The sequence below is a fragment of the Pinus tabuliformis genome, chromosome 4_2 (genome assembly GCF_031772625.1).
Source record: "Pinus tabuliformis cultivar Carrire ecotype Pingquan chromosome 4_2, CPIR1, whole genome shotgun sequence".
Taxonomy (NCBI): Eukaryota; Viridiplantae; Streptophyta; class Pinopsida; order Pinales; family Pinaceae; genus Pinus; species Pinus tabuliformis.
In genome coordinates this window covers 721,791,189-721,803,940 of record NC_142304.1, presented here as the reverse complement: position 1 = coordinate 721,803,940, position 12,752 = coordinate 721,791,189, and the positions used below count along the sequence as shown (strand labels likewise).

The window sequence follows — 12,752 nt, the reverse complement described above, 5'->3', positions numbered from 1 at the left end:
GAGACTTCGTAGTAGTTTAAATCATTGTGAAAGTAAGTGATTTACAGTGATGGTTTAGATTCAAATTTGACAATGTTAAATATCCCATCATAAAGAACAATCGATAGAGTAGTATTTTGATTAGCAATTGTCCCAAAAGGTACAAAAGAGGCTGATAGGATTATTAAATTGGAATTGTTAAATCTTTCTAGAAGAGATGTTGGTTCAAGACTAAAGAATGAGCAATTTGAGTTGGCTAAAGGCTTTCTAATTGTTTTTTATTATGGTAAAATTATATTGACAATTCATTGGTTTTACTTTCAAAAGCCTGAAGGAATTTGAAGACCAGGTATAGAATTGCTTTGTGGGATTTGATCCCAAAATCATTGATTTGTAAATACATACTCAATGAAATGTTAATTGGTTGAAACCCTGCACAAATGTTTGATATAAGCAAATAAGTCGAAAAGGTTGAAAGGCTTAATTGGTTTGTGGAAAACCTTGTTTTCTTGGACTGGATCATTGTGTAATTACTTTTCTTTAGATGTTTTGTTTATATCTATATTACAAGGAACCCATTGAATGTCTTATTTCATTTTAGAGTAAGTTAATTACCCAAAATCAAGAAACCTCTATAGATGGCCAAGCATATACGAAGCTTGCTGGTGACCAAGGCAATAACCACCATGACTATCCCCTACCAATGTATTTGATTGAAAACCATAATTGTATATTGGATTTAGAAAGTAAAAACATAATATTAGAAAACATGTTGATATATTGCTATTAAAAAGTTAATTCCATTATAAACCATGATATTATCGGATGCCTCAGATCCATCAAGACTAAGGCTGAATATGTTGATCGTAAGAACTGTATTCCACAACCTCCAACCCACAACATTGACAACTGAGTCACCAGTCCCAACGAATGGGGCAAAGATTTCAATTTTGGGAAATCACAAACCCACAACTTCTTCAAGCTGCTCAGGTGACCTAGAGAACAGGGCAACATTTCCAACAAAGCATTTCCCAAAGAAAATTCTTCCAAACTGCTTAGGTTTCCAATATCCCCAGGAAATTCTTTTAAATTTGTCTCTGACAGGATTAATATTTCCAAGGACAATTGATGTGCAACTTGGTGAGGCAACACTTCCACGCTCTTGCAGTTCGAAAGGTTTAGATATTCAAGCGTCCTGATATTTGCAAATGTTTCCTCCAACAAGGTCAAATCGGAGCAATATTCCAAATTCATATATTTAAGTCGAATCAAATTCCTGAAGGAATTTGGAAGCCTGTACAAACTCTAGCAGCGAGAGATATTGAGGTGCTGGAGATTTGTTAAGAACCCAAAAGAATCAAGTAGTGACTTCATATCTGGGCATCTTAGGTGCAGGTATTGCAGAGAGGAAAAATGACAGAATTCCTCTAGTAAAGTTTTGAGATGAATCAAATCTGACTTACAAGTCACCACAATCTTTTTGATGTGCTTCATCCGTCCAATGGACTTTGGGAACTCTGAAAGAGGAGCATAAACATGTAGCTCCCGCAACTCCAGAGGTGCCTGCCATGCAATATTCATCTTTCAACAGTAAGAAAAATACAGAGATGATAGCCTTTATCTACAAAACCCTTCAAATGCATTCGATACCCTGTTCTAGTATAGCAATTGCAGCAACAATCTACCATAAATTAGGGCGGAAAATTAAAAAAAGAGAATAAATACAAAATTGTCTTTAGCACTAACCTGAGATTCTACTTGCCACAGTTTTTTCAATTTGGTTCATACCACTTCTAAAACCCTTATATTCTTCATCGGAATCCAGGGAGGCAGGCAAGAGAAGGGACAATTGTTCCAGTGTAGCCATATCAAGTTTGGTGACTCTTGGTGTTGGGTTTTGAATAATCCCACATGGATAGCAATTGTGAGATAGAGGTGGCTCACAAGCCATTATCTAAACAAAAAACTTTGGTAATCCAGAAGCTGGCTTTTGTGTTCAAGTTCATGGATTGATGTGATAGCGTGCTCCATCCTTCTAGTAATAACATTGTAGGGAAGAAATTTGACAAGTTTCAACACTAAGTTGGTGCTCTGGTTCTTCAAGTAGAAGGGCCTATCAAGGGCTTCATCTGACTCTGATAACACTTGGGACATTTGAGAAGTCAAGTGGAAGGGCTTTATCTGATTCGAGAAGTCAAGTGGAAGGGCTTTATCTGATTCTGATAACACTCGGGACATTTGAGAAAAACTTAATGAAATATAGTAGGAATACCTTGACTGATACTGTGACTCTAGAGACATTTGAGAAAAAATTGATGAAATATAGTAGGAATAGCCTAACTGACACTATCACTCTATCTGAATATGATAGAAGACCACACATACAAACTCTATTTAGTCAAGTGGAAATGATTTATTTGATTCTCATAACACCATGAATATTTGAGAAAACGATAATGTAGTATGAATAGCCTGACTGACATCAGTGCTCTGGTTCTTCAAGTAGAAGGGCCTCAAGGGCTTTATCTGATTCTGATAACACTTGGGAGTTGGGACGTTTTAGAAGTCAAGTGGAAGAGATTTATCTTATTTTGATAACACTCGGGACATTTGAGAAAAAAATAATGTGGTAGGAATAGCCTATCTAATAGCGTACTCTCTGAATCTGATAGACGATCACACATACAAACTCTATTTAGTTAAGTGGAACTGTGGAAGGGCTTTATCTGATTCTCATAACACTTGGGACATTTGAGAAAAAAATAATGTAGCAGGAATAGATGGAAGGGCTTTATCTGATTCTCATAACACTTGGGACATTTGAGAAAAAAATAATGAAGTATAGTAGGAATAGCTTGACTAACATTGTGACTCTAAAGTGGAGACTCTAGATCACATCCAACACAGAATTAAACAATTCCCTATGTGTATCCACTTTGGAGACGATGAAGAAGGCAGATTCGACCTTTAAAAGAGGTATGCAAAGGGTAAATTAAGTGAGTGAAATACATGGCAAATGCCTGGACTGAAGGAATGTGTGAACTTTCAGATTCAATAGCTCTACCCTTTCATACATCAGACTCACAAATTTATTGAAAGCTATACATAATGTTTGAATAGCGTGTTTGTCATATGCAATGGCCATTATTTGACATATGTTTGATGGCCTATATTCTTACTTATATATTTAATTTCTGTAAGCCAACTATGCATATTAGCTCAATAGATTTGAGTATTTTCCCTCTACTGAGGACAGCATTGAATATTCTCCAACAAATTTTCTAATAGTTTTAGATAAGATTACTAAAAGTGATTCCCTATAATGTGAAAAACTGCACAAGCACAACGAGTACAACCGAATATAGCCTAATAAAAAGAAATTTGTGGATTGTTAAGAAAATAGTTAAAATATCATGAATTATGCACAAGATTCACAAAAGAAGCACATTGCTTCCAAGTGATGGGTCTCACACTGCCTGCCCTAAATGTGGGCACTTTATGTGGCTGCCTGCACTAAGTCGCCTAAATATAAGGTACAATTCCTCCGAGCTAAAACACAATGAATATAAAAGATATAATTGTCCAATAATGCTCTATATTACAAGAAAACTCTATGGTTATGAAAATAAATTGACAAACCTTAATCCAGACCAAGGCCTACTAATATGAACCACTTATAAAATATTATTACAAAGCCATAAGGAGTCCAGTCCAGGTGAAGGAGATGCTCAACTTTCATGTCTAATACTGACTTGAGTTGAGTTTGGCCAAATATAATATTAAAAAAATTATAACAGAATTTAAAATTCCTCATCAATAAATTAAAAGCAACATACATGTCTGTATGCATACAAACATTAGCCTATATCCATCTTAGTGTTGAGTTTGTCAAGTGTTCCACTGTTCAGAAGGATCAAATCCCTTGAGGTACAAAACTTTTCATTAAACTTAAAAAGGTTACACTTCTAAAGATTTCATCCATCTTGACACTTGATAAATCCATGTTTAAAATGGATCTAACCTGGTACAACTTATATGACTAAATTAACCCTATGAACCCATAAAACCTAATGAGTTGATCATCTTTTATACTATTCATTCCCTATGGCGTGTCAAGAGTATAGCATTCCATTAACTTCATTGCCATCTCTCCTTGATAGTGTAGTATCTATACAGTTTGAAACCTGTTGAGACACACAGCTGAAGCAAACCAAGTCAAAATAAACCACGTGGAATCAAGAAAATATGCAGCAAAATAGCAATGGCAAAAAGATGTGGTAGGTCATAGAAGATACAACTATCCTTCAGCCATATTAATATTTCATGCTCTATGCCCAAAACTCCCTTAAAATTTCATATAGTTTCCAAAATATGGCTACTCTTGACAATAGTCCTAACCTTTCATATAAGGCACAGGTTAGATTGCTCGTAGGCAAGTTCACAGATTGAGTAATCCATTTCATTTATATAATAAAATATTGTCTCAGGCTAGACGAAATGTTAAACTTAATATCTTGAGACCTCACCTCAAGTTGACCTTTGCTTGTAGCAGAATGCAATGTAGTTGAGCCTTGACTATCCCTGTACCAGGCAACATCGTGACAATTTTTGAAAATCTCTCTCAAAATCTCCACACTCCCTCCCCTAGCGGCAGCATGAACAACCCTGCTCATCATTTCAAATGAAGGGGAAGACTCATATACTGCTTCATCGTCCTCCTGATCGCATCCAAGGCACTTGATATCATGGGCAAGCCCAAGGATTTCCCTGAATATTTCAGCATTTTTACTTCTGGGCAGCTACATACAACATGTCAAAAACTCCATACTCTCCTTCTCCGAACACCAACAATGGCTTCCTCTTCAACAGACACCTTGCCAACTCAACAATCCCTGCAGCAGCAGTAGTGTAGAGCAACTACCCACCATACCCTGCATCAATGAGGTTGTTGATATCACTTGTTTCACACTCACCCATAAGTTCCCTGGCCACAAGGCCTCGGCCTTTTGCTGCATCAATGGAGGTGGCCTTATCCTCCAACACAGCTTCAAGCCTTTTGATTCTTCTTAGTGATGTGAGCATGATAAGAAGATTTCCATCTAAATGAAGCAATTCTCTTACAACATCAAAGTATCCATTGGTTGTTGCCCAATCCAAAGGTGTTGCAAACCACCAGTGTTGTGCAGTGGTCTCCCATCTCATAGGACATTGAGCAACCATCAGCTTTTGATTCCAATTTCAAGCACCATTCATACAATTTTCACCCAAAGATCCACAATAATTGCTTTATTGAGATGGAAGTTGCTGTAATTGGGCAATGATGGAACTAAATCTCATCTCATTGACATTGCTTATCATGGCAATTATGGAGTATACTATTCTATCTAGTTCTGCAATTTTTTTCTCAAAAAGCTGATATAGCATGCAGATACAGACAAACCCAACATCGTATAGAGGTTGGGTTAAACCTATTATCCTACTTTTTAACACGTATATGTTGGGTCAAAGGTGGTGGGTGTTGTTACTTTACTCTTCATAAACTATGAGCCAAAAATTTTAAAGCAATGAAGAAGTGGCAGATGCAAGGCCAGTGGTGTCAAAAGTGGTTGATGGAAAGAGATGGGATTGTCAACCAGAAGAATTGTAGCTGATTTGAAAGAGCTAATCATAGAAATTTAGCAGTGGATGGGTTGGTATTGGGCAGATGATGGCTAGTGGGTGGTGGGGGCAGACAAACCACCCATCTAGGCGAAGCCCACTAAGATATCTTCAAGATTCAATCTGGTTTTAAGAAGTTATTCATTTGGTGTACTAATTTGCTCCCAGCAATCCCGAGTTATTTGCGAACTTGGAAAATCTGTTCAAAGGATCATTTCAAATAATTCATTAGGAGATTTTATTTTATTTTTTTCGAAAATTAATTACAGGTTTAAAACTTAGCAAAAAAATCTCAATGTGATGAATCTGGAAAATAAAACTCAGAATCAATTCATTACAAATTGCATGTAGATCCCGTGAAGAACTAAAAAGAGAAAGATAGCAGAGAGGATATCACATGGCGGGCATTAAAATGGGAAACCACCTTTTCAGAAAAAGAATATGGTCTCATCACAGCTAAATAATGCGAAAATCTAGGCTCCATTCTCTCCCCCTTTACGATATGTCTGTGGGCGCACAATGCGGATATACAGTTCGAATGTGAACAGTATGTGAATCCATTGAAAATCGTTCTGATAGATAATATAAATAAAGAATTCTGGCTCCACACCATTCTGTTGAATTTCTATGAAGTCAATATACCATAACAAAATACAAAGTCTCGAGATTAGTACCATACATAAATGTCATATTAATTCGCTTTTGCAGGCCAATCATGCTTTTTGAGTTTTGAAAACCTAAAAATTATTTTGTATTTGTAAAGTTTATAAAATTGGTGATCACTGATGTACCATGAGATTTATTCCAAATTCCCAAATTTATCCGTGGTTGCCTGTTTCACTTGAGAGGCTGGTGTGACTTTGGTACACCACAATCTTTTCGATGTGCTTCATCTGTCCAATGGACTTTGGGAACATTGAAAGAGGAGCATAAACATGTAGCTCCCACAACTCCAGAGGTGCCTGCCATGCAATATTCATCTTTCAACAGTAAGAAAAATACAAAGATGATAGCCTTTATCTACAAAACCCTTCAAATGCATTCGAGAGCCTGTTCTAGTATAGCAATTGTAGCAACAATCTACCATAAATTAGGGCGGCAAAGTAAAAAAAGAGAATAAGTACAAAATTGTCTTTAGCCCTCACCTAAGATTCTGATTGCCACAATTTTTTCAATTTGGTTCATACCACTTCTAAAACCCTTATATTCTTCATCGGAATCCAGGGAGGCAGGCAAAAGAAGGGACAGTTGTTCCAGCGTAGCCATATCAGGTTTGGTGACTCTACCCTCCTCAGTATGCTTTCTAAATGGCGATCTTCAGTTGCAAGAAGTTGTAACTTCCTGAAACGATATGGTTTAGGGTCGATCAACTTCCTCAAACAGTTTCCCAAAACCTCATCACACCAATTTTTGAACCATGTGACTTCTTCGTCTGATTTTGGTTCCCAAACATGATAGAAATAAATGAGGACACAAACCATCCTAATTCCCCGCACCTCTGTTATTACCTGCAGATTCTTTACAAACAAACTTTCAAACAGCAAATAAAGAAAACAGAGGAATGAGTTTTTCTCTTTCAAGCAGCAAAAAAGTAAAACATAGCAACAGGTTAATGTTCGAATGATTCAAGTGCTGCCACAAATCATCAATGTCATCGGTCGTGAGTAGAGCTCCTCCGGGCACGCAGAAGGCAAATGAGGCGAGAATGTGGTTAGGGGTAAGGTGGTTACGGCCATAACTAACCCAAGCTAATGAGAAACCCTGAATAATGATGCATGTGGGAAACAGATGTCAGGCGGAAAGAGGAAAATTTGTGCCAGATGTCAAACAACAGAAGATCCAGATGTCAGTCAGAGAATGAAAGTGTAGACGACTATGTTCATTCATAGGAAGGCCTATCGGCCTAATTATGTGCAGGGATGAAAGGCTCCACAATTGCTTTTTACAAACATCAAAATATATAGTAAATAATTTATTTTAAAATATAAGTTTTATTTTTTTTAACAATATTTTTATAGGTGTAATTTAATTTACAGAGGGAAAGGTTTTTTTTTCATGACATGTTTTTTTTGGTTTAATTTTAATTAAAATCATATTTAATTTTAATTGAAATTTTTAGAGTTTTAATTGTTTAATTTGCATAATTCTAATGCTTTTTAGCTCACTTGGAAAATTAGCCTTCTTGTGAATATTAGCCACTAAAATTTTCCATGAGTAAGACTTTTGTTCAAAAATACAGTAATATACTAACATTTTCAAGAAAAAATATATATGTCCTCAAAACTATAATAAGACCAAGTCATATCATCTCGAGAGTTTATAGTGACAACTAGCTATGAACATATATCAAGAACACAAAAAGTGACCTCTATAACCATAGTAATAACAACCATAAACAAAAATATACTATACATTTGGAAATTCAGGAGGAGGTGGAAACCTCAATTAGTCTAGATCCACACCACTGTAAGGAGGGGCTAACCTCTTGCCATGTATAATGACGATCTCAATCCTTTCTGAGTGCTTATCCATTTCCCATAGTTGAAGATGGATCTCATCCATCATTAACATGATCTCATATTTTGCATCATTCCTCTCAAGGAAGACTTTACCTGGAAGAGATTTTAGTTGCTAGTATAGGTCGACTGTATGAAGGTATTAATTTTGTCTACCTCTCGTGTGCCTAAAATTCGGCACCTAGTCTGAAATAGTGGAAAATACCTCATTGTTTGAGTGATAATCTCATTCATTAACAATCTCCTTCCCCTTGGACAGAATTGGCTAAAACACAAATGTTGGAGAATTTTCCCCGAGACAAGAAAGACAAGCTAAGTAACATGACACATACTCACCTTCCCCTTGTGTCACACATTTCACATGTCAGACATGATATGTAGGTGACATGTGTCTGACATGATTTTGACTTATGTCTTATTCACAAGATAAACATTTAATTGGTGTGGGACACGAGCCCTACTGATTTCCCAAAATTTGGACATGTGTCTAGTGAAAAAATCATCTTAAAATTGATTTATTGCCTCATTTGTACACAATTCAGTCACAGGTTTGGAGGTTTCAAAGGTTTTGCAGTGCAAATAAGGGAAATTCAACAATGTTAGAAGGAGTTTTCATTCATTTTCATCCTTTATCATTCATTTTCATCATTTTACTTAATTTTTTAATATTACCATTAATTGACTCAGGAAGTTTGAGAGTGGTTCCAACCTCATTGGAATAGAATTATTTATTCTATTCAAAATACAACAAACTTAATGATTTTCAAGATTTGGGGGATTGCAACATTTCCATTGGATTTTTCCATGTATGAGGGTATGGAACTAGCATCTAATTAAAAGGACCAAGCCCTCTATGTACCTCGATGTTGGTGGCATTGATTGTTGAACTCCTCTATCATGACCCTAGTAAAAATGTACCAATCACTCAAAAAAAAATTCAATTTGACATGTTAATCTTTTGCTATCTAATTTTAATGCTTAGAGGGTGAATTGATGCTAAGAATCCCAATATAGGCAATGACTTTGATGGTATGTAGTACTAGTTATTTGTTATTGTATGATTTTTAGGGACTCTACAAGCCATTTAAGACCTTTTTGTTGATGTGTTTTTGGTTTAGAAATAAATTACAGTTAATAATATTTGATTTATATGCATTAATTGTATGATTAGATTTGAATTATCATCATATAAATGTTTCATATATTTCATATTTCATATGTAATTTATAAATTTATTATAAATAATATGTCCAATTAATATCAAATATCAAATACTCATATTTTCATGTTTTCATATCCTTTGTGTTTCGTGACTTTGATGTCAAACTTCCCCAACACCGTTCAACAAAAGAGATGAACTAAAAAATCTCTCAAAAATAATAAACCATTGAATCATGTCATCGCTCGCTTATGGTATTGACCACAATCATTAATCAACATAAAATCTTCTCGATAAACTTCCAAAAAAACAGTACTCCTATGGATAAATAGGAGAGTAATCACGAAAATAGTAATTCTTAAACATAGTCTAGCTAGCTAGAGTGGCATTCTTGTCTCGCTCCCTTATCTAATACTTAGGTGAGAATGAAATGCTACTTTTACTTGCTACATCCTCTCTTATTCCATCATGTATCATATATATATATATTATTTATTATAACTTTTACTTAATATTTAATTAATATATTTCATTTAGCATTTACATCAAATTATGTTTCTATTAATACCATTTTATTTTTTCAAATGTTATTCAGTTATAGGTTAGAACATAATATTACAAACATTTTTCAGGCTTAAAGGAAAACTATATGGAAGTTAGTGATATTTATGATAGATATTTTATTTTATTTTAATGAAATGTATTTTGTACGATAATATTTTTTTATAGAGATGGTATAATTTTTTTATTTTTTTACATGGTGAATTTTTTATCATAATTTAGTTGTCAAACCCGTTGTGAGGACAATCATGTTTAAGTGCTAACAACAAATGCACAAAGTCACCAGTATTCAAGGAAAACTACACCACCTGGAATAACTATCATAACTTAGTTATCAAACTAGCTGTGAGGACAACCATCTCTAAATGCTAACAACAAATGCACACTGACTCATCACCATTATTCAAAGAAAACCACCCCTTTGGAATAACTAGTTGGTCTAAGTGCTAACAACAAGTGCACACTGACTCATTACCATTATTCAAGGAAAACCACATCTTTAGAATAACTAATTGGTGGTCCGTAAAGGAAGAATTTCACTCTTGCTAATGCCTCTGGGGCCATTAACATGTTTTTTTATGTTAAAAAAACTCTTAACTAAGCAAAAACAATTTTAATCGCTGAGTCTTTAAACTAATGACATTTAATTTTTCATTTTGATTAATATATTTTATTTTTGGTAAATAACTGTACAATGTTGTATGATGATGATGATGCTCTTCTCGCTTCGGCGATATGTATATCTGCTGGCTTCGGCCACATATGTTGTATGATGATGATGCTCTTCTCGCTTCGGCGATATGTATATCTGCTGACTTCGGCCACATATGTTGTATGATGATGATGCTCTTCTCGCTTCGGCGATATGTATATCTGCTGGCTTCGGCCACATATGTTGTATGATGATGATGCTCTTCTCGCTTCGGCGATATGTATATCTGCTGACTTCGGCCACATATGTTGTATGTTGATTCTTCAAAAGGGATCTCTCCCCCACTTAAAAAAAAGCTTCAAGATAGTATTTCTTCAGATGGGGGCCGGGGCAGGGCAACTTTGAATGAGGAAGGAGTAATATTCAATTTTAAAGATAACGGTCAAATCAATGACCAATGTAAACAACCAATGTAAACAAGGATGGAGGGCGGCATCCCTAATGTCGTTGTAAAGGATGGAGGGCGGCATCCCTAATGTCGTTGTAAAGTATGGAGTGCGTGGAAAATCTCCCGCATGATGTACGCGGGAACTTAAAGTGTATTTGCATACGGAACCTCTCAATGATGCACTGCCGGTCACCGCGTTGCAGAATAATTTGACGCGAAATTAAAGTGTATTTGCATACGAAACATCTAAATGATGCACTGCCGGTCACCGCGTTGCAGAATTCCCCGAACTGAAGCTTGGAATTCCGAATAAGACGGCCGGTGATAAGCTTAAATTGAATCAAAGTCTGGTTTCGTGTCGGATTTGAAATCCGGTGATTTGAATGTAGTTTTAGGAAAAGGAATGCGGAGTATTCGGTGTTGGAAAAGGAAGAAAACAGCGAGTCTTTATCTTTGAAATGAATTGCATGGCATCTTTATCTTTTCCATATCTTTATCTTTTATGTTATACCATTGAAATGAAATGCATGGCATCTTTATCTTTTCCATAATTGTCTTTTCCGCTGGCTTTCTTAGGCCAGACTCTACCCACATCTGCAATCTCACACATACATTTTATGTATAAGTATAACTTCCAGCTAGCCAAGTACAACCAATCCAGCTATCGGCTTCCTCTGTATCCTCTCTGTTATCCAGATCGGCAGTTATAGGAAAATAAACAATTCTTTGCTGCAACCGAATTATCATCACTGTTGTGTTCCGTGTTTGAATCTGCAGACCTTCTTTGAAGCATGTCCCAGACGCTCAGAAAACGTGGCCGAGAGCCGGAGTCTTTGCCGGATTCCAAACGCTTCAATGGCCAAGACACCGACCCATTTCTTGACCTGCCGCTATTAGATGAAACTGTAGCAGCAGCAGAAGAAGAATGCGATTCCAGTAAGGATTTCGGTTGTGAAGCCATGAGAAACCCCGACGAAGAGGTGAACGCGACATGTTCCACGTTTTTTGACTCCAACTTTGGGGATGAGTCGGCGAACACGGATATTTGTGGCGAGCACGAGCGCCAAACCCTAGTTTCGGAGTCGGGGATTGATCTTTGTTATCTCTTGGAGGCTTCAGACGACGAGCTTGGCATTCCCCCGAATCCCGTTCTCGATTTGAAGGATGACATCTGTCAATCTGGCGAGGAGATCTTCATCTCCGATGGTTTCTGGGAAAATCTGGATGTTAAATGCGTGGATGAAATTAAGGTTTTGGAGGACGACTTTGATAACAATCACCAGCTTGAATTGTATGAAGATGTTTGTGATGCAAGGCAGCTGCTGGATTACATGAACAGAGAGTTTGTTATCCCAGAGATATTATTTGGCGGCGATTTTTCTGCAGCATGGACATTGGAAACTGGCGGGTGCATTTGATCAACGCCAAAGCTGGTTACGACTGTACTGTCACGGCCATAACATCACGCTGCTGCTATGCTACAAAGGTTGGGTTTCCAGAGGTGATAAGCACTTTCCCTGCTGACACCGGTACCACTGGGTGAGTCGGGACATCTTGTTTTCAGAGCTGGAGTCCGTTTGGGAAATTTGTTCTCGGAGTAAATCCAATCGTACATTTTGCATTTAGCTAAATCGAAGGATTAACATATACTGTCTCATATATTAATGTCCTGTTCTAAGAAATTCTGATTATATTTTGATAAAATTTGGCAGAGAATTTTGTACATCTAAATTAAGTGTCACCGCTGAGCTGAGGTTTTTGATAGTGTTAATTTTTTAC

At 36.4% G+C, this 12,752-nt stretch overlaps 1 protein-coding gene and 1 pseudogene across 1 annotated transcript; one reads left to right on the top strand and one right to left on the bottom strand.

Moving 5' to 3' along the window:
- Positions 1-765: 765 nt before the first annotated feature.
- On the bottom strand, positions 766-7,373 carry LOC149171586 (uncharacterized; annotated as a pseudogene).
- A 4,110-nt stretch (positions 7,374-11,483) lies between these two features.
- LOC149171585 (uncharacterized) lies at positions 11,484-12,731 on the top strand. Its single transcript, XM_089427513.1, has one exon. The coding sequence runs from the start codon at positions 11,765-11,767 to the stop codon at positions 12,389-12,391; it is 627 nt and encodes a 208-aa protein (XP_089283639.1). The 5' UTR covers positions 11,484-11,764; the 3' UTR covers positions 12,392-12,731.
- Positions 12,732-12,752: the final 21 nt, after the last annotated feature.